The sequence below is a fragment of the Mirounga angustirostris genome, unplaced genomic scaffold (assembly GCF_029215605.1).
Source record: "Mirounga angustirostris isolate CCGP_5_RB_7025 unplaced genomic scaffold, mMirAng1.0.hap1 SCAF_14, whole genome shotgun sequence".
In the NCBI taxonomy this organism is placed as follows: Eukaryota; Metazoa; Chordata; class Mammalia; order Carnivora; family Phocidae; genus Mirounga; species Mirounga angustirostris.
The window spans coordinates 65,174,841-65,197,720 of NW_026991722.1; the positions used below are offsets into that span (position 1 = coordinate 65,174,841).

The following is a 22,880-nucleotide window of genomic DNA, read 5'->3' on the forward strand; positions in this document are numbered from 1 at the left end:
CCCAACTCACCAGTAGCAGGAGCCCGTGGAGCCAGGAACTGGTAGAAACACCTACATGACCACTTAAATGGTAATGTTCATGAAATGCTGGAGGCTGAGCAAGGACTAGCTTGAGAATTAAAAATTCACCCTCAGTGAACCAGTCTAAGGGGGGGCATACTTTTAAGTGTTTTACCTCCAAGGAGCCCCAGCAGGTCCTCACAGTGAAGACTGGAACAAAATTCCTTTGTGTTTGACACAAGGGAGAGGGGACGTGTAACCACTTGAAATATGCCCAGATGGTTCATTCTCCAAAAAGAAAAAAAAGAAAAGGCCAGCCAGCAACAGAGACAACTTCCCCAGAGCCTCATCCAACATGGGGATTCCAGCCCCGCTGTAGGTTTTGTCTTACCTAAGGAGGCAAAAACGCCCCAAGCAGCAGCATTTGTGAGGATCACGGGCCGGGCCACAAGCACCCGAGAAGACAGACCTAATTTTCTGATCCTGGGACACTTCCCCTGCCTCCATGCCTTCCTGGTTGATTCTTCATGAATCTGCATGTCATCCCTGCACATGCTATTCTTCTCTGTGTCATTTGATCCTTTTTTTTTAAAGATTTTATTGATTTATTTTGAGAGAAAGAGAGTGCGAACAGGGGAGGGGCAGAGGCAGAGGGAGAGAATCTCGAGCAGACTCCCTGCTGAGCACAGAGCCTGATGCGGGGCTTGATCCCATGCCCCTGAAATCATGACCTCAGCTGAAATCAAGAGTTGGACACTTAACTGACTGAGACACCCAGGTGCCCCTGTGTCGTTCCAATCTTTTTTTTTTTTTTTTAAGATTTTATTTATTTGACAGAGAGAGACACAGCAAGAGAGGGAACACAAGCAGGGGGAGTGGGAGAGGGAGAAGCAGGCTTCCTGCCCATGAGGGGCTCGATCCCAGGACTCTGGGATCATGACCCGAGCCAAAGGCAGACGCTTAACAACTGAGCCACCCAGGCGTCCCTGTGTCATTCCAATCTTAACACATGTATTGCCTAAGTGAGCCCTGCTGCAAGGCTGACTCCACTGAAGAAGGAGTCTCTAGGGACACCCAAGGACAACAGGGGAAACATAAACAAGGACACAAGAGGAAACCTCAGCCTCTGAGTCTAATTCCTAGACAGAAAAACATACAAACCTCTCATTAAAGCGCTGTCTACCTCAGATCTATTACCCAACATCTGTCTGACATTCAACAAAAAATTACAAGCATGCTAGAGAAAAGGCACAGTCTGAAGAGTCAAGGCAAGCCTCAGAACCAGGCTCAGCAACGGCACAGATGTTGGCATTACTGGGCAGGAAATTTAAAGATTTTATTTTTTAAGTAATCTCTACATCCAACACGGGACTCAAACTCACAACCCCGAGATTAAGAGTTGCATGCTCTTCTGACTGAGCCAGCCGTGTGCCCCCTTGTTTGGGGAATTTAACACAACTGTGGTTAATATGCTAAGGGCTCTAATGGAGAAAGTGGGCAACAGGCAAGAATAGATGGGTAATGTAAGCAGAGAGATGGAAACTCTAAGAAAGCATCAAAATAAATGCTAGAAGTTAAAAAAAAAAAACTAACAAATGGAGAATGGCTTTGGTGGGCATATAGGTGGGCTGGGCACAGCTGTGAAAAGAATCTGTGAACTTGAAGATATGTCACTAAAAACTTTCCCAACTAAAATGCAAAGAGAAAAAAAAAGTAAAAAAAGAAAAGTAACAGAATGTCCAAGAACTGCAGGACAATTATAAAAGGTGTCACATATACAGAGTCGGAGTTCTAGAAGAAGAAAGGAGCAGAAGAAACATTGAAAGTGATAATGGCTGGGACTCACTGCAATGTTGTGTGGGGTCAGTGGTGGTGGATGTGTGGCTCAGAGGCCCAGGCAGCAGCTGTCACTCTTGGGGGCAGAGCCTGGATAACCAGCACCCCTTCACAGGCTGTGGTGCCAGGGTGGGCACCAGCCTCAGGGTGCCGCATCAGTGCGTCCAGGTGCCAGGCACTCTGGGCTTTGTGGCTGAACCGGTGTGAGCCCTAGATATGTCCCCAAGCTCTGGTGGCATGGCTGGTGTGCGTGCTCGCCATTCACCTTCTGAGCAGCGTCCTCCAAGGGTATCCAGGAATGCATGGCTGAACAGAATAGGGCCCCGTGCCCCAAATTCAATGGGCATCCTGGGCCCCTTCTCTGCACAAAAACCCACAGTATGGATGCATCACAGGAACAGGACACAGGAAAGGACAGACAGGTCCACAGAGCCACAGGTGGGAGCCTGAGTCCCCTCAGCCAGAGGTCAGCACGGCCATCTAGCCAGGTACCACCAGCCCCTAAGTGATGGCGAGCTCTTGTCCTCAGCACAGAAATGAGTTCTCCATAAGTGAGCTAAGCTGTTTACAAAGTACTTTTGTAATAAAGTAAGTGGAGGGAGGAGCACCTGGCTGGCTCAGTTGGTGGAGCATGTGACTCTTGATCTTGGGGTTGTGAGTTGGAGCCCCATGTTGTGTGTAGAGATTACTTAAAAATAAAATCTTAAAAAAAAAAAAAAAAAGTGCTGAGAAAAATGGAGTGGGTCCCTGGCTTCCCAGAAGGTAGTGTGAGTGCCTTGGTGAGTCTCCATCGTGGAAAAAACCAAAAAACCCAAACACACACATAAAAAAAAAACAACAAAAAAACCCCCAAAACAACAACAACAAAAAACTGAGAATATTCCAAAATTAATGACAGAAACCAAATCACAAATTCAGGAATCTTAGACCTAACACCCAGCAGGGTAAATATAATAAATGCTCCACCTAGGCATATGATACTCAAACTGCAGGAAACCAAAGACAAAGGGACAATCTTGAAAGAAGCCAGAAGAAAAGAAAAAAATCCAGCTCACCTAGAGAGAAACAAGGGTGAAAATCACCTCAAGATTTCTTGTCTGAAACCATGCATGCAAAGAGCAAGAGGGACTAGCATATATTTAAAAAGATGGGGCACTAGGGGGGCTCAGTCAGTTAAGTGTCCAACTCTTCATTTCGGCTCAGGTCATGATCTCAGGGCTGTGAGATCAAGCCCCGTGTTGGGCTCTGCGCTGAGCACGGAGCCTGCTTAAGATTCTCTCTTTCTCTCTAAAAAAAAAAAAAAAAAAAAGGCTTATGTAGATCTGAGATTCTGACCTATATACTTTTCCTTTTCTCTGAAGAACTTCTTTTAACATTTCTTGCAAAGCAGCTCTACTGGCAACAAATTCCTTCAGCTTTTTTTAAAAAAAAAAAACTTATTTTTTATTTATTATTTTTAAAGATTTTATTTATTCATTTGAGAGAGAGAGAGCATGAGCAAGGGGAGGGGCAGAGGATGAGGGACAAGCAAACTCCCTATTGAGCAGGGAGCCTGCTGCGGGGCTCGATCCCAGGACCGTGAGATCACGACATGAGCCAAAGGCAGATACTTAACGACTGAGCCACCCAGGTTTCCCTAAAATTTTATTTTTAAGTTATCTCTATGCCCGCCCAATGTGGGGCTCTAGCTCATGACCCCTGAGATCAAGAGTCGCACACTCTATCAACTGAGCCAGTCAGGCGCCCTGAATTCTTTCAGCTTTTGCCCAAGAAAATATTTCTCCATTTTTGAAGAATACTTTCACTGGATACAAAATCCTAGGTTGGTGGCTTTTTTCTCTTTCAATATAATGTTTGACAGCAGTGGTGTGGGGGGACACCCTTGCCTTATCCCTGACCTTGGGAAAGCTTCTCATCATTAATAATGTTACCTATAGGTTTTGTTGTAGTTGTTGATCATTTAATTGAGGTATAGTTGACACATACCTATGGGGTTTTTGTAGATATTCTTTGTCAAGTTGGGAAAAGTCCCCTTTATTCCTACTTTGCTGAGATTTTATGAGGAAAGGTGTTGGATTTTTGTCAAATGCTTCTTCTGCATCTATTGATATGATCATGTGATTTTTCTTCTTTAACTTGTTCATATGATGAATTACATTTACTTCCTAATGTTGAACCAGTCTTGCATGCCTGAAATAAATCCTAACTGCTCAGGGAGTGTAATTCTTTTCTTTTTTTTTAAGGTTTTATTTTTAGGTAATCTCTACACTCAACATAGGACTTGAACTTACAACCCTGAGATCAAGAGCCACAGGCTCCACCAACCAAGCCAGACAGGCTCCCCTGTAATTCTTATACGTTGTTGGATTTTTTCTTTTTCTTTTCTTTTTTTTTTTTTTTTTTGATTTGACTAATAATTTGTTGAACATTTCTAGACTTATGGCCATGAAAGATATTATAGTTTCTTTTCTTGCAATGTCTTTGTCTGATTTTGGTACATTAGGGTAATGCTGGCCTCATAGAATCAGGTGTGTTCCCTTTGAAGAGACTGTAGAGAAATCATATCATTTCTTCCTTTAAATGTATGTGTCTGGTACAGTCATGCACCACAGGGTGGGTATTACCTCCATGAGTTGAAAACTTAGGTCTACACAAAAATGTGCACACGAAGGTTTATAGCAGCTTTACACATAATTGCCCCAAATGGGAAACAACCAAGATGCCCTTCATAGGTGAATGGGTAAACAAACTGTGGCACATCCATACAATGTAGCATTATTTGGCAATGAAAAGAAATGTGCTGTCATAAACAGAGAGGAGAGTGGTGGTTACCAAGGGCTAGGGGGTGAGAGAAAGGGGGAGATGCTAGTCAAAGTGTCCAAGCTTTCACTTATAAGATGCATGAGTTCTGGGGATGTGATGCACAGCATGGTGACTGTAGTTAAAGATACTGTGTTGTATACTGGAAATTTGCTAAGAGTAGACCTTAAGTGTTCCCATCACTCACACACACACACACATGCACGGTAACTGTGTGAGGTGATGGATGTGTTAACCTGGTAGTGGTGACCATTCCATGAAGTAAATGTATTTTGAATTATCACGTTGTACACCTTAAATATACACAATCTTATTTTTCAGTTGTATCTCAATAAAGTTGGAGGAAAAATGAGCTATCGAGCCATAAACCAACATTAAGTGGCCTTAAACACAACATTGCTATATGAAAGAGGCCAATCTGAAAAGGCTACATTCTTCATATTTCCAATTACATGACATTTTGGAAAAGGCAAAAGTATAGAGACAACAGAGCAAAAGGGTCTGTGGTTGCCTGTGGGGAGGGGAGGGGCCGGCACTCGGAGCTCTGCGTGCTAGCTACTCAGTTATTGTCAATCTTAAATAAAGTCTACTAAAAAAAATAATAATAATAATAAGGATATGAGCAAGAGGGACCGAGTGGCACGAACTGGTGGAGAGGAGCTCTTGGGAGATGCAGGGGTCAGGAAGTGACTAAGCTGGTTTGAGAACCACCAGTGAGAGATAGGGTGTCCCATGATCCAAGAGGATTCCGGCAGGGGTAAGTTAACTGCTTTCCGGATTTAATGCATGTGTTAGAGTCCCGGGGAGCAAAAAATGTAGTCATAAATACACAGCTCAAGGTCTATTTTATGCACAGAGTAAACATAAGGAAGCAGCAATGGGAAGAAGTAAAATGATTTTTGGGGACAGAATGTTCTGGAATTCTCAGCACCTGTCTGCAGCCTCCCCGGTCATAGACATGGCATCTTCCACGCAATGTTTTCTAATTATAATAATTGCCCTTCTCTAACTGCCAGACTAACACAAAGTATTAAACCTCTTGGTACCTGTCAACTGTGTTTTAGAAATTCCTGTTACCAGGAATGCTATCTGAATCTGGGGGGCAGTGGGACCGGCAGCCCAAGTGGCAGGTGCTTCATGGGAGGGGCTTCACCTCTCTGCTCTGGGGCCTTGGGCCTGTGGTCTTGGGCCACTGGGTGGACACACCCTGCCAATTCCCCCTTAGGGCTGGGTGCAGGCGGGCCGAGCCCAGAAGGGTGTGGGGTCAGCGCGCTGGGGCAGCGGGCGGGGAGCAAGGTCAGACGGAGGCAGGGACGTGGTGCTGAGGACCAGGGCTGAGGGGGCACCCTTGGGGGCCTGTGAGGCCTCCAGAACCAAAAATGGATACCTGTTACTGCCAAGGAAAAACAAAATGCAAAGCCAAACCAACAAAAAACAGAAACGAAAGGGGAGGGAGAGCGCTGGTGCGGAAGCTGCTGGGGCGAGGGACACACCTGTCCTCGGGAGTCCTGGGAGCCACTGGGAGGCAGGTGCTGCCATCCCAATTCCACCAGCAGAGACTGGGGGCCCCCATGGCCTTGGCTGAAGTCCCTTGGCTGCTCGGCAGCGGGGTTGAGTTTAGGACTCGATCTGACAGGGGCCACTCAGGTGGTGGGGTGCATGTCTGCCTTCCTTCCAGGAGCGACTTTGTGAGTGGGTTTTGGGGGGAAACGTGTATTCTCCCATCTCAGGTGGGGCATGCTACCTTGATGACAGCACGTTCTTAAATCAAGACGGGAGCTTGCGCGCGCACACACACACACACTCGTCTGCAGCACATGGGAAGCATGCACAACACGGGGTGCCAGGGGGTGCCCGGGCCGGCTCGGTGGGCTCCCTGTCGGCCATCAGACAGTATCTCCAGTGTCTGCCGGGCAGGCCAGTCTCATGGCCACAGCTGAGCAAGGAGAAGGTCTGACTCGCTCTTACGGACCAAATTGAATCTTAAATTGGACAGAATTCAACCAGGGCCACCACTCCCCGCCCCGTCCCCGCCCAGCATCCCGGTTGGCGGGCCTGGGAGTGCCCGCAGAATGGATGCACAGGCGCCGCTGCCTGCATCTGAGAGAGAAAGCAGGACAGGACAGGGGCTGAAGCATCCTGTTTCCTCTTTGGCCATGACATCATCTGCCTTTTCCGTCCTTCTTTCCCTGAAATCCTGTCTCGTCCACACGTCGCCATCAGTAGCTACTTGTTTCCGCAGAGGATGCACTCTGACAGCCTGGGCCCTCCTGTGACTTCTCCTGGTCCCGTGCTCCCCGCTGGGTACCGTCCTGGCCTTCTGGGGGCCCAATGCACACACGGTCCCCGTGGTGCCATCCTGTCCTAACATCCCCGCATTTTGTCCTAACAACACACTCAGGGCCGATGCAGCTGCCTTGGCAGACTTTTCAATCTAGCAGTGACGGTGCCTTTTCTAATGCCGCGAGAGTCGGCGCCTCTCATTCCTGTTCTCCTTTAAGCACTTAATGTTTGTAGCTTTACTTTATAAAAACTATTCAGTGCCCGTCTTCCCTGCCACGGGATGGGCACCACGAGGCAGCTCTGCCGGCTTTGTTCTCCGCAATCCTCATGGGGCGCGCGCCTGAGGCCAGCGTCAGCCCTGGCTTTGTTCCCCGCTGCCTTACAAGCTCATCTTTCTTCTCTGCGGCCACACCCAACCTCATCCATACGATCTTCATCTTCCTGCACTTTCAAAACAGGGTGACCTTCCCATACCCACTCGCGGGGCCCTCCCGCTGAGGACCCCCGAGCCGCTGGCCCACTGGGGAAGGGCTAACGGTCACCTGGGGCCCGTTCCACCTTTTCAATGCCGCCCTTTTGTGGCCTTGCTCTGCTCTCCAGGGCCTCTGACCGATCTCGGACTCCTCTCGGGTAGAAGCACGAGGCTATCCCCGGGAGGGAGACGCGCTGGGCTGCCCCACCCTTGCTTATTCACAGCGGGCAGATTTCCTGGATTTCACAAACGGCTCTGGTGATTAAAATATTTGAAAGTCACTGTTGTGTGGGATGTGTGCATCCCCATCCTGTGCCTTGCACTAGTGCGGTCCTCCCTCCTGGGCCGTCGGCTCAATCACAGAAAGCCCACACCTCTAGCCTCCAGAGTCCGCTGGCTCCCCAAGAACAGAATACTTCAGTGCGGAAGTCAACTCTGGGAAGGAAGGATGGGCACGCTCTAGGGTTTAGAAGGGGAAGAAAAGGGGACCCGGATTTCTGGGAGTGGTAAGAGGACCACTGGTCCTGGACTCTCCAAGGTGGTTTCTGTAGGCTTGGTGACCCGCTGCGAGTGGACGGCCAGCTCATGTGCCCACACCGCCAGTCTGCAGCAGACCTCCCACCAGTGCCTGGGCCTGGAAGCTTTGGCCCTGGTGTCCCACGTGCTCCAGGTCACTGCCCATCCCCTCGCCCCTCCTCCCCCCACAGATGTGCCCTCCCACCATTTCCACAGCTGACAAGAGGCTTTGTTACCTTTTGGTCTTACTGAAAATGGGGCGACGGCTTCCCTGCTCCTCTGACCAAGAAACTAAAAGGGAAAAGCATCTCTACACCCAGCAGGTGAGGGGACTCGCGCTCCATCACCTCAGTCTCCCCTCAGCCTCCTCGGGCCTCTGTCTTGCCCAACCCTGGCACCGCAGCTCATGACACCACTGTGCGGCAAGAACATCCAAGCCCCACAGAGCAGTACTTCACGACAGACGTACGGGCGTCACCTGTCAGGCCTCCCAGTGACAGGCATTCCTCTTACTTCCTTCTCTTGCTGGCTCTTCCTTGTTCTCAACAGAGACCCTGTTTCGCACTCCCACTCCACCTAAAAAACACCTGTCCTAGGGCACAACTTCATTCCATTTCCTCCTCTCTACCTGTTCTTCAAAGGACCCTCGTCTTCAGCTTTCCTTGGTGCCAGCCTCAGAGAAAGAGCCCCTTGTGCCACGTCCACCTTGACCCACCCCTTCCCTGGCCCTCGGGCCTATGAAACCCAGCAACCCTGTCCCCTCTCTGGGTCTCCCTCCTCAGACTCAAGTGTGGTTCAGCCCATCACCCACGAAAACCTTCCCTTCACTGCTCCCCTGTGGACACACCCAATCCCTGTCCTTCCTCCACACTTGGGGCTTCCGGGGGGCCTGCACCTGCCTCCACCTGCTCCGTACCCCCGTGACCTGGGCTTGGCTTCTGCTCCTCCCAGAGAGGTGCTCTGTGGCCACTGGTCGGCTCTGAACGCTCAGGTTCTGATTAAATACAGAGAACCAACCAAGGTCTGAGGCTCTACTGCCAAGGCAAGGAGCTCATCATTATTAACGTGGGAAAAACAGGATTACTAATTCCTTGTGCTGGGTAAGGAAGATGATTGTTATAACTGATTTCTACAGGATTTGGACAACAACAAAGAGTGCTGATCTCTTAAAGGGAAAGTGCATGTGATAATCCCATGAGCGTTACCCAGCAATTTAGGCGAGATCAGCATTTCCCTGAAGAAAGTTACAGACAGGTCCTCCCCGCTCAGATTAATAGAAAGCGGGTACAGTTCAGTCAGCAGATGTCTCAGCACCACCTTACAACAAACAAGTAAAAACAAATAAATAAATAAAGCATTTAGGAAGATCTGCTATTTACTCTTTGTTTTGAGGTACTGGGCTAGAAACTTAAAATGTATTTGCACAATCTTTATGACATGCACGGTTCCACTTTCCAGCCGAAGGTCTGAGTGAACAACACGACGACTGGCCCAAAGCCAGCTGTGTTATCAGCAGAGGGCAGGTTTTGAACCCAGATTTATGGGCCCAAAAGCCTGTGCTCTCTCTATACCACCAAAGCAGAACATTTTCCAATATTTTTGTCCTGTAAGTCACTGCATGATGCCCAATACTGAGAAGAACCAAGTGTCCAAGAGTCCCTAATACATTCGTGACATCTTGGTCTGAAAAAAAGAGGCTGCCAAGGACACCTGCCCTGGCAGCAGTTGCTGAAGTTTAGGAAGATGGAGAAGAGACGCACATGGGCACTGTGTCAGGACTCCCAGCACTGCCTTCTTCCCCCCTCTATAGCCAAGCATCTGAAGAACAATCTGGAAAACCTGATGGAGCACTAAAATCCCACTGGCCTTCAGAGCACCAGCTTCTGGTTCTATACCTGATTACTGTAAGCAAAGTCAAATTACAAACACACTTATTTGGGAAACACTGTAATAAAGGACTAGGCGACTTCCTATGTTCACATGTGAAATTCCAATTAAGCTATACATGCGCAGTACTATGTTATTTTGGAACACAGGGACACAATTTAATGATTCTAATTTTTTTTTGTAGTTTTTTTTTTACAAGTCAGGTGCCATAAACATTCAAATAATCCATCTTTTAAAAAGTACGTTTACAACATCAAAAGAATTAAGATGAAATATAAACCTTTCTACTTACAATTTTTTATACAGATTAACCAAATCACAAATACCACAAATAAATGTTAAATTGTAACAATATAATGAATAAACATTCAGATTCTTAATAAAATCTTCCTTTAACATTTTTTTTAACTTACCATTATACTAAATAATCTATGCAGAGTTTTGGGGTACAATACCAAGAAGGCACCAACAGTACAAAGCAGATACAAAGCAGTTTCAGAACTTTCTCGAGTGCTCTACACGGATGAACAGCACAAAAAAGGCAACGAGCTTTAGGTAAACCTGGTGCAACCCCAGAGAATTCCCTCTGGATTCCCAGTCATTTCCGATCCATGATGCCAAACTGGATTACAGTGAGAGAGACCACATATCTACTGTTACATGCTTCTCATCTGCAATATAGGAGTATCATGTTTCAAACACCAGCATGACAATTTTAAAGCACAAATGCTTTAAAAATGTTTAAGCAAAAGAATTGCTCAGATTTTCAAAACCACTACATTTACAAAAATATTTCCCTTAAACGTGGGATTGCTCCAAAACATTGATTTACAAATATAAAAGTGTTATGGAAGGACCCAAAGCATGTGTGCATATGTGTGTATTAACATACTGTTACCGTACTATATAAAAGTTACCAATTTAAAAACCGTATTAACACATACGCAGATAAAGGTACAACAGTCTCCTCTGAATGGTCTGAACAGTAGGTGGCATGTGGCGTGGGCAGCACACGGGTGTGACTCCCTACCGAGATGCAACCAGTGATGAGCCGCACGTGGGCTCCAAAAGCCAACAGGACCCTGCACACCCCTCACCTGCGCCTGCAGCAGGACGGACTGAACACACGACGCACTGTGTACTGCACACAAACACAACGATACTCTTCTACCCATGCATCAACATGGCCTGCGTGTCTCCACCAGCTTTGAAGACTTGTGTCAGCACAGAGCCGTCATGGGTTCTCTCAAATCCATTCCCCTGGCTTGGTTAGGTATTTTGTCTCATACTAAACAAAAAGATTGGAATGTTTCAACAGGAATTTTTTTGCTTACTTTTTAGACACCAAAAAAGCCATTAGTCTGAAAGCTTATCTGAGCATACTAAGAATGGATGCATTCAGTATCACCAGTAAGTAATCTGGATGACCTAAGCGGTACATTTTTAGAGATGTAAGAAGATCCAAATGACAAGCCTATCACACATAATAGCTAGTACTTTTCCCAGGTACCTTGATTATAATTCTCTGACCTGTTGAACCAAGTTTGGCATGATTAATAAAAAGCACACAACTTAGGGCTACAGTGATTCTAGAACACAGTTAGTGGTTTCATGCCAATCTCACTCCACAGTACCAGCGGGGGGGATGGGACAGCCTACCGTCCTCAGGTATTAGTAACCAAGGCCATGGCTTTCTATTTTGAGGACTGCAGATTAACCTCATAATACTAACATTCCATTTAAAAAGGACAAAGAAACAAGAGTAAGAAAACTGTCAATGCTTCTTTGAAAATGAAAACTGACTCACCAATGTATCAAGTTAACAGTCAAACCTCTATCCTATCAAAGCTGTGCAGACCTTTACACGGCAGCTCTGAGCACGCAGATGAAAATCACGGATTTTAGGGCAAGAATCTAGATGTGGTTCCAATCTCTGAGGCTGACTCAGCCGTCCTCTGTTAACCTGTGAGGTGTGAGCATCAGCACCCTGGGCCGGTTGGTGTGGGGCCAAGTGACACTGGGCAGTCCTTCCCAGCACCAGCCATGCCCAGCAGCATTTCTGGGGCATACAGGCAGGTCTTCTTTAGAAAGAACCAGAGAATCCAACCTGAGACGTTTGGGAGTCTTCATCAGAGTTTGACATAGTATTCTAGACCTATGATTTGAGTAAAGGTACATGTCAGAGTTGATTCTCTGCTGTGCAAAGGGAAACTAGGACCCTACAGAGATGCCTTCTAAATCATCTTATGTAAACCAGTGTTGGGGCAGTTCCCCGGGGGTGGGGGGCGGGGGGGAGCCCGCAAGCATTTCTGCTCCAAGCATAGACTGAAGCTGACTGTCCATTTGGACACGCTGATCCAGAGGAAATCGACAATCTTAACATGAATATGAAGATCGAAGATGTACATTTATTTTCATGAATTACAAGTGCATTTCTGTTCATATTAGCAGGCAGTCTTTATATAACCCATTCTCCACTGCTGTCAAAAATCAAACAAGAAAAAAGGATAGCTGAGAAATGAAAAGCTAAAAATAGAATTAGTTTTCCTAAGTGATCTGCTGGAGAGCATTTCCGTGGAACACAAACTCAGAGGTAACAATAAATTTTTCGTTTCAATCATAGGCATGTGGCACTTGGACAGTCATCTCTGCACAGAAAGCTGTAACAGTCATGCGAGGGTACAGTAATTATTGAACAAGGCAGATTTCTCACCACAGAGAGCAGTGGGGGAGTCAAGAGGAGGCACCGCACTGGGACAGAACACCAAGTCAACGCCACAGTGTACAGTGGCAGGAACAAATACTTAAAGAGGTCAGGATAATATGGGATAGAGCTCCAAACATGATTTAGTGCTAGCTTTTTCTCATGGTCTTAGCTCAGCAGTATCAGAAACACTTGAGAGCACTGACGACAGAACAGCGCTTCACGTCATGAGCTCATGAAGGCTTTATTACAAATTGTTATATCGTTTAGGTTGAAAAATGAACTTGAGATGCTGACATGCTGTAGGAGGAAAAAGAATTGTACACTTTCTCATTTAAAGACGCAGGGCTCCTCTCTGCTAAATCCTGAGGCATTGAATGTGGCTACACAGAACATGGCAGGCCATGTGAAGCGCTCGGGGGTATGCGTACACCCGCGTGTGCAGCTCGGCCCCGAGACGTCCGGCTGGCCTGTTGGCTGCTTCTTCACGCACTTGCCTGAGCGCCCTGCTGCGACCTGTGTCCATCTCTCACTAAATCCCGAATGCAGCTGCCACTTTAAATCTTTCTGTGTAAGCCTGGCAAACAGTTAGTACTGCAGATAACACATCTGGGCAAGTGTTATACGTCTACAAATGGTATAAGAAACCACAGTAAATCTACAGAGTGAAGCTGCTGGGTGCAGTACTTCGTTCTTTATTAGGAAAAATGACTGAGTTTTCTAAAAGCTGGGCAAACAGCACAAACCTTAAATATGCTAGTGACTAACATGATATGAGAAAAGACATGGGCAAGTGCCCCCAAAGGTTCCCGAGACGGGAGCACTCGCTGCAGGCTGCAACAACATCCCAGGTGTTTCCACACGCTCCTGCTCTGGGGAAATGCTGATGGTGAAAAGCTGAAGTGCAAATAAGGGGCTGTCACTGACTTAAAGTGCCCTAGGTAGTAGCCTTCCCTCTCATAAAGTAAGATGCCAGTGACAAGAGCCATTCTGGAAAGAACTATCTCTGGTGTGACTGCAAGGGTCAGCAGGGCAGCACGGAGGAAGGACTCAGGAGAGGGAGGAACCACTGCATCTTTCAAACCAGAAAGCGATTAGTGACTAAAGCAACGGTAAGCAGTAGGTGCACTGAAAGTACATACTGCCACAGGTCACCAGTGGGTGACACACACAGGGATGCCAGGAACAGTTCTCTGGACTGAAGGAATTCTTTGAAAGCATAAAAGCCACAACTACCAGAAACCGCCCCTCCAAACGGCTCAAAGGAGTCAAGGTGGATAAGCCGAGACGGGCTGGAGACAGGACCGGGGTCAAGAACTGGGAAGAACAACACCGATGTCTGAGCACGTCCAGTCCTCTGAGCCCTTGTCCTATTGAAAAACAAACAAACAAGCCTATGAGTTAAGAATGACCCACATTAAAACAACATTAGCAGCAACATTAGGAAAACGGAGAAATGAAAAGAATGGACCAACATTATGAAACTGGAAGGGGCGGGGGAAGCAAAGGAAAAAACACTCCTGCAAAAAAGTCATTTCCCCTGGAACCACTGGGGCGGGAACACATGCGTGTACGCATACTCGCAGCTCGGCAAGCTTCAGTGTTCCTAAGACGCTTTTTATTAACTACAGTACTCGCCACTCTAATGGTCAAAACCAGAATCTGAAGGTCTTTGTAAAGAACACACATTTGAGGGGCACCTGAGTGGCTCAGTCGTTAAGCATCTGCCTTCGGCTCAGGTCATGATCCCAGGGTCCTGGGATCGAGCCCCGCATCGGGCTCCCTTCTCAGTGGGAAGCCTACTTCTCTCTCCCCACTCCCCCTGCTTGTGTTCCCTCTCTCACTGTGTCTGTGTCAAATGAATAAAATCTTAAAAAAAAAAGAAAGAAAGAAAAAAGAACAAACATTTGGGGGGTGCCTGGGTGGCTCAGTCGGTCAGGCTCAGGTCATGATCTCGGGATCCTGGGATTGAGCCCCATGTCGGGCTCCCTGCTCTGCGGAGAGCCTGCTTCTCCCTCTCCCTCAGCCCCACCCTCTGCCTGTAATCTCTCGCTTGTGCTCTCTCTCAAATAAATAAAATCTTGGGAGAAAAAAACCCCACACATCTGGGGAGTCTGTGTAGCTCAATTGGTTAAGTGTCCAACTCTTGATTTTGGCTCAAGTCATGATCTCAGGGTTGTGAGATCAAGCCCCATATCGGCTCCACAATGGGCATGGAGCCTGCTTAAGATTCTTTCCTTCTCCCTCTCCCCTCCCCATCCTAAAAAAAAAGCACACACATTTATGCAAGACATTTGTCTGCGATCTCCTATTCTTTTTTTTTTTTTTTTTTTAAGATTTTATTTATTTAGGGTGCCTGGGTGGCTCAGTCAGTTAAGCGACTGCCTTCGGCTCAGGTCATGATCCTGGAGTCCTGGGATCGAGTTCCATATCGGGCTCCCTGCTCAGCAAGGAGTCTGCTTCTCCCTCTGACCCTCCCCCCCTCATGCTCTCTCTCTCTCTCTCAAATAAATAAAAAATAAAAAATCTTAAAAAAAAAAGATTTTATTTATTTATTTGACAGAGAGAGACACAGAGAGAGAGCGAACATAAGCAGGGGGACTGGGGAGAGAGAAGCAGGCTTCCCGCTGAGCAGGGAGCCCGATGCGGGGCTCGATCCCAGGACGCTGGGATCGTGACCTGAGCCGAAGGCAGACGCTTAACAACTGAGCCACCCAGGCGCACCAACCCCTCACCTTTTTTAAAAGTAATCTCTACACTCAACGTGGGGCTCAAACTCACAACCCTAAGATCAAGAGTCACGCTCCACTGAGTGAGCCAGCCAGGCACTCCTGCTGCCTCCTATTCTTACCAAATCTCTCTCTGGATGTCCAGTTAAGACAGAAATCAACCACACAGTGCCAAGTGTGTTGTTGTAACACTCAAGTTTCCTGCGACTGCAACAAAGAAGGACAAGCAAAATGAAGTACTGGCTGGAAGTGTGAGGTTGGCGGGCCTGGATTCTGGTGAGGCAGGGAGCCATGGCATGGTTCCCACGAGCAGAAGATGGTTCTGATCGCCTAGGTCTGAGGTGATCTGACAGCTATTGCCCAACCAGGCCTGCAGGATAGCACCCTGAGAGACAGCAGGTGGCACCCTGAGGACAGCCTTCACTCATTTACTATACTTGACAGGGCCCACCTGGCTCTCCAGATGTCTGCAATATGGGCCACCTGCAGGAGATCTACTAGGAGTGTCACACCATCAAAGTACAAGAAGCACACACGTCCCCCCTTCGTTATTGTAATATCTCTATTTTACTTGAAAAGATTATATTACAAATCAAATCTACTCTAACCCTTTATAGGCTAATAGTTCTCAAGGGTGAACATCAGAATCCTCTGCAGAGCTTGTTAAAACACAGACTGTTGGAGGGTAAGGCACAGATGGACCACACTTTTGAGGACCACTGCCTAAGGCATCTATATGTAATGAATTAAGTTCAACCCCAGGTCTCTATTAGTTTTGTATCATCCTAGGGAGAAGTGAAACATTACCACTCCAATCAGGTTGTGTTCTTGGTTCTGATGAGGAAACCTGCTTGAGATGGCTGGGAGGTTAACTAAGTGTGTCAAAATGCAAACAAAATAGATCTTCTCTTTGGGGAGACCCTTATTGTTGTGAAATGTTTGCTAGTATGATCTAGCAGAATGTCACTTTGGTATTTCACAATGCACTTTCAGGCAAGATGGAGTTCATCTACCACTCAAGAGTCAGGGCAGGAAGGATGGTTGTTATAACCCAACTCTGTGACAAGGAGATGGACTCAGAAATGGGAAATGACCTCCCTCTAGAGGTACGCTGTTCTGAATTGCAGCCAAATCTACTGGCTGGGAGAAATTAATCAGTCTGAGAAAATGCACCAACAGGCAGAGGAGGAAGGAAGTCAGGCCACCTACCTTCACCAGCCTCTCGCAACAGGAGGCTTGTCACAAAGTTAACCACGCAACAGGAGGCTTGTTACAAAGCTAACCACGGACACATTTTTAACTTTTCAGTGGACACATATCTAAAACTGACCCACTTAAACAAAATATAATGAATACCCCTGATCCTTTCAGACCACTCAGGGCATCAGTAAAGCCTGTGCCGAGGCAAGCAGGGGATAGCTTCCTCTGGAGTAGTCTTTGCCATCCCCTCCCGCAAAGGGGCCCCATAGCTATGCTCTGAGGTCCTGTGTGGGCATGTTTTCCAGTTCTTTCTTATGTAGTTGGGCAGTCAACATCACCTTTCTTTAACCTCCCTGTATGCTCTGGCACCTGTACCTCCCTGAGTCTCCAGTTTGTATCTTCTAATCTCACTGTTGCAGGCTGGGAACTCAGTAACATTGTGCCATAGTATTGTGAATGAGTTCCTCAACCTTTTCCAGGGCACAGAACTACTCCAAGGCAGTGTACAGAATTTACAAGAAAATGGATTCTGGGTCCAAAGACCCAGAGCTACCTAACTTTGCCAACAGCGTATAATCTTCAGCAAAACGCTTAAACATGTGCAATCTTCAGTTTCCTCAATCATAAACATGGGCTGTGTGCTGACTTCAGACAATGTTGCTGTGAGCATCAAAATAAAATGTTTGTGAAAGAACTTGGCCCAGAATTTAATGAATGCCCCCAGCCCCACCTTGCTCTGGATTCACTTTTATATTCTAGATGACTAAATTATAAGCCAATCTAGATGCTGGCAACCTCCTTTGAAATGTGTAAGAAAGAAATAAGATAGACTGACAGGTAGATGGAAGAACAGATGGACAGATATGTGAGAAAGATGGATAGCAAAATGTTAGTCACAGAATCTAGGTGGTGGGAATGTGGGTTTGTAAGTGTAAAACTCAACTTTTCAGAATAGTTGAAAATAGTAATTTAAAAACCATTGGAAGTAATTAGGTCTACTGAGGTGATCATTTTGTGATGTATAAAAATCAAATCATTATGCTGTACACCTGAAGCTAATACAGTATGTCAATTGTAATTCAGTAACAAAAAGCTGGGAAAAAAAGTCCTGCTATAACGTACTGTGCCTTTTGCTCCCGTGGAGAAAGTGAACTAAACACAGAGTGACCGTCTTTGCCACCCCTGTCCCTGGTAAGAAGCCCCAGTCCTGGACTCTCAGAACGCGGGTGGACACTGGCAGTCGCCGTGGCCTCCGTCACGAGCCATCAGGCCAGCAGCTGCGCCCTGTAGCCCCAGGAGCACACTCGCCTTTGACTCGTTCTGCTGTGGCGGGTGCACTGTCCTTTTCCTCCAGTAGCCTCGCCAGTGGTCCCAAGGGTACCTGCTCTCTGAGGTTACCCAACATCCTTACTGCCCTAGAGTCACCTGCCCTGATGCTTCGGGAACCTGAAGATGCCTGTGAGGGAGAGGCAGGCTCCTTGGTAAGCCTGGGCTTTAGCCTCCCACACGGGCCTGACTCCCTGGTCCCGCACTGCCGAGCGCCTCCCCAGAGAGCAGGATGCCCCCTTCCCAGCACTCTCTTTCACACTAAAAATATGCATGGCAGTTGTGTGTGTCTTTGTCCCCTACTAAACTGTGTGCTCCTTTGAGGCCAGGTTCAGGTTTGTTTGCTCTGCTCCCCAGAGTCTAACACGTGCCTGTCCCAGAGGAAGCATGCAGTATGTGTGAGCTCAAAAAAAAAAAGATGGGGAAAAACAGAGGCCACCAACGGACTTCAGGAAAATGAGCTGTTAAAGGGATGGTGAAAGAAGAAAAGCAACCGAAGTAGCTCAGCTCAATATGCTAGGCCAGGGGGTCAGAAAACCTGTTCTTGTAAAGGGCCAGGTAAAACTTTATCTACAAAATGCTGAGGCAGCTGATCTGACCTTGTGCAGACACAGGGAAGGGAGAGAGCAGGCTCTGGGAGAGAGAAGACCCCTTCCACTGTGAGCACCAAGCAAACAGGCCAGGAAGGAGAACCCAAGGAGACTCAAGTTAAGGAGTAAAAATGGTTGGGTCCTGGGGTCTGACTTTCTGTCAGTGAGTGACCTTGCAGATCATTATACATAACAAATACTTTAACAGACTGTCACATCATGAGGTATGAAAGGATAAATGAATCCAAATCTTGCTAGACTCTGTCCTCCTCAGCCTCCTGTTGACACCTTCCCTCTCTCATTCAGACACTTCCCCAAGGGCTTGTTTATGAGCATGCTCCCAATGTCCCATAAGCCCGTGCTTCTTCCACACTTCACCTGCTTTGACTTTGTCTTTTAGGACATGTCCAGCGTCAGGTGCTAGGGTTAGGAAATCCGGTCTTTCAGACTTTGCTTTTCCTCCACTCTCCTAAACACCACTTCTCGCCTTCACAGCCCTCGTCCAAGCCTCTAGCCCTCTGGTCTGGAAGCTAACAGATTCATTTTGAGCTCATCTCCCACCCAGTCTTCTCCTCCAACCCTCCATGCTTAGAGACCAGACTTCTGAAAACCCCATTTTCTGTACCCCACACTAGCAGAGTGCACTCCCTACTAGTTCCCAGCCTTCCTCTGCCTGGCTTCCACGGCTCTCTGAGGCTGAGCTGGCCAAGTCTGTTCTCAGATCCTTTCCACCCTTCCTCTGTCCTCTGTTCTTAATGACAGAGCTGTGAGCTTGTCAACTGCACTGTTGGACTTCATTGCTGACTGACTTCTGATGAGATTCTGCCAATGGCCAGCACACATAGGAAAAGCCAGGTTTCCTTTTTTCTGCTTCTTAGTGACATATGACTTTTCAGGAGGAGGAAGGCTCCTGGTTTCAGAGGCACTGGATGGTAACGGCAGCTTCAGGCTCCAGAGATCCCCCAGACCAGCAGCAGTACAGGCTCGTGACCCCTTCTCAGCAATGATGATGCTCTAACAGCTACAGTTACAGAAGCTGCCCAGCACCCTCGCTGTGTGATGATCAAGGACCCTGGCTAACACTGTTTTACTTTTGCTCCTTTAGCTGAAGGCCCCCAGGAAGAGCTTCCTGGGGTTACTAATCTGCAGATAACCCCACTCTTTGCGTTCCGGCCCTTCTAATGCCCTCTGACCAGTTATATGCCCTCTATGTGAAACACCCGAGCAGGTTCTGCTTTTGAGCCTTGGTATTGCCAACCCTCAGCCTAAACCATCGTCTCTAGATCCTGATGTATGAAAACAGAATGGACAGGGCAGGAAGAATGGAGCACAGATACAGTTCTATCAGACGCATACTGCCACAGAACCCACTCTTCTCTCCCCGCCCTCAGGAAGCCTCTTGTTCTGGTGCAAGCGCAGCAGCCCCAAGGCCACTTGTCGGCAGGCTGCACATGACACTGCTGCCTGCGGAAAAACACCACCAGCCTCTTCCGGGCTGTCTGTCCACAGCATTTCTCCAGAAAATGCTTCAGCCCTTGGTTGTAATTCTTGACTTCACTGCTCATTTCTGCAGACTTGAACATAATTCTCACTCCACCACTCACTTGAGTTCCCACACTATTCTCTCTCCTCTTTCCGCATGTTCTCTAAAATCAAGATCTGCATTTCCTTTTCTCTTGAACACAATTTTTTGAAAATCTTACTGATACCATTGCATTGTTCACCAGACTTTCTGACTTAAGCATGGAAAGCTTCCACATGGAACTCAAGGAAATCTTTCTTTTTAATAACATTTAATTTATATTCTCTCTCCCTCACCAGGGTTTATCGTGTCGCTAAAGCTCTAGGTACCTGACAAATTTAAGATCTGTATCCTGGCTGGAATCTAGCTGTCTCTTCGAAGATGAGCTCTTTGAGCTTTTCCTTGGGCAGGTCATCCAGCTCCATGTCAAACTTGAACGGCGCCTCAGCGATGGGCTATAGGAGAACACAGAACATGGAACAGACAAGAGTGGTTATGGCTGAGGTAGTCATGTACTGATTCATAATGTCTGTAGCTTAGACTCTGAAAGGTATACAGCAGCACTGACATCTACGGAAACCAAGAGCTCTGATAAAGTATCTATGCACCCATGTCCCATCTATGCGCTCCAAAAGGCGCACTTTGTATGAACATGTAGTAAATGAATGGGGAACAACTAAATCCATTTTGAGCATTCTTCTGAATTTATCACTAATCCCAAAATTATTTTCAAATTTTTAAGGCACTAAGTGTTGAGGTAACAGAAATTTGCTGTTGGGGTGGTGGTGATACGTTTATACAATCAAAAGCCATGATACTCAAATCAATGTACTTGATTAAATACATTACAGTATCTTCATATGAAAAAATATTATGGAGCCATTAAAAAAATGAAGCTGTAAGGAAGATTAATATGGGGAAATGTGCATGTTTGGGTTAAACAAAATGAATCTTATTTTTTTTTTTTAAGATTTTATTTATTTGACACAGAGAGAGAGTGAGAGAGAGAGAGCACAAGCAGGGGGGAACGGCAGGCAGGGAGAGGGAGAGGGAGAGGCAGGCTCTCCGCTGAGCAAGGAGCCTGATGCGGGGCTCAATCCCAGGACCCTGGGATTATGACCTGAGCCGCAGGCAGCCGCTTAACCAACTGAGCCACCCAGGCGCCCCAAAATGAATCCTATTTTTTAAAAAAAATTTAGATATAGAAATATAAAACCAAGAAGAAAATACTCCAGGGGCGCCTGGGTGGCTCAGTTGGTTAAGCGACTGCCTTCAGCTCAGGTGATGATCCTGGAGTCCCGGGATCGAGTCCCGCATTGGGCTCCCTGCTCAGCAGGGAGTCTGCTTCTCCCTCTGACCCTCCCCCCTCTCATGCTCTCTCTCTCTCAAATAAATAAAATCTTAAAAAAAAAAAAAAAAAGAAAATACTCCATAATCTTAATATCTGTGTAACAAGACTACAAAGTGATCTGTGTCATAGTTTTCTGCAAGTTTTCATTTTTGTTTTTCAGCACACTCTATAACTAATCAGAAGGCTATTTAAGTACATATTTAAGGGGCACCTGGGTGGCTCAGTCGGTTAAGTGTCTGCATTTGGCTCAGGTTGTGATCTCAGGGTCCTGGGATCGAGCCCAACATCAGGCTCCCTGGCTCAGTGTGGAGTCTGCTCCTCCCCCTCGCTCATGTGCTTGCTCTCTCTCTTTCTCAAATAAATAAATCTTAAAAAAAAATAGTACAGGGCGCCTGGGTGGCTCAGTTGGTTAAGCGACTGCCTTCGGCTCAGGTCATGATCCTGGAGTCCCGGGATCGAGTCCCGCATCGGGCTCCCTGCTCAGCAGGGAGCCTGCTTCTCCCTCTGACCCTCCCCCCTCTCATGTGCTCTCTGTCTCTCTTATTCTCTCTGTCTCAAATAAATAAATAAAATCTTAAAAAAAAAAAAAAAGTACATATTTAAAATGTCTCTGTCAAGGAATTCCCATATATATAATGATGAAAAAGGAAATCAGTCAATTGATATTATTTATATTTTGATTTTTAAGTACCCCCAAACTAACACAATGTTCTAGAACTAATCTGATGAGGATTCCAGCTGTTAATCAGTGGATGCCTAGTAGTTACCAGGCACTCCTAGATTTTATCCATGTAATCCTCACAACCAGGCCTTTAGGGTAAGGAAACATAAGACACCAAACTCTGTGCTAAGCACTGGTTTCTTGAAAGGGGGAAAAAGATTCATGTCCATGAGAGAAAAACAAGGAGCTAGCCCTCTTTGAAGGGCAGCTCCATGTGTGGGGTCACACTGGTGTCCTACATATGCCATCCTTCTGGTCTTCCCAACCTCCTAACTGGGTTTGGGGTACCACCTAGGCTTGCGATTAGGACATAGGGGGCTCACAGGTCTAGTCAGAGCCCCAAACCTTACACTCTCCTCTCCTTTCCTGTTATTTACTATGTTGTAGGTATCTGCAAGCTGCCCCCATTATTTCTGAGGGAAGGAGACAGAGATGGAAGGGGACTGATTAGGAAATACTTCTTTTTTTTTTTTTTTAAAGATTTTATTTATTTATTTGAGAAAGAGAGAATGAGAGAGAGAGAACACCTGAGAGGGGATAGGATCAGAGGACGAAGCAGACTCCCTGCCGAGCAGGAAGCCCAACGCGGGACTCGATCCCGGGACTCCAGGATCATGACCTGAGCCGAAGGCAGTCGCTTAACCAACTGAGCCACCCAGGCGCCCGAAATACTTCCTCTTTTTGATTTCTTCTCTTTATCATCTTCCATTTTCCCCTTTAACATGCTCCACTTGGTTCTCCCCCCTTTTAAAACCAGAGTGTGAAGGCTTGCTGTCTATACATAAGCCTCAACTAGAAAGATCCAAACTTTGGTTTATATTGCATTTTTCTTCATTACCATCCAGAGAATAAAGCCCCAGAAGACTCGAAGAGGCCAGGGAACTGGGACTTTCCTAGAGAGAACATGACACACAGTATCTTTA

At 46.9% G+C, this 22,880-nt stretch overlaps 1 protein-coding gene across 1 annotated transcript in view; it reads right to left on the reverse strand.

Annotated features, from left to right (window-relative positions):
* Positions 1-12,202: 12,202 nt before the first annotated feature.
* Positions 12,203-22,880, reverse strand: part of MAPK1 (mitogen-activated protein kinase 1) — a 107,670-nt gene continuing 96,992 nt past the window's right edge. The window contains exons 8-9 of the mRNA XM_045887193.2: positions 20,215-20,340; positions 12,203-13,888 (exon numbers count right to left, since the gene is read on the reverse strand). Of these exons, the coding sequence (XP_045743149.1) occupies positions 20,224-20,340 (117 nt within the window). The 3' untranslated portion in view covers positions 12,203-13,888; positions 20,215-20,223. The remainder of the gene's footprint in view (positions 13,889-20,214; positions 20,341-22,880) is intronic.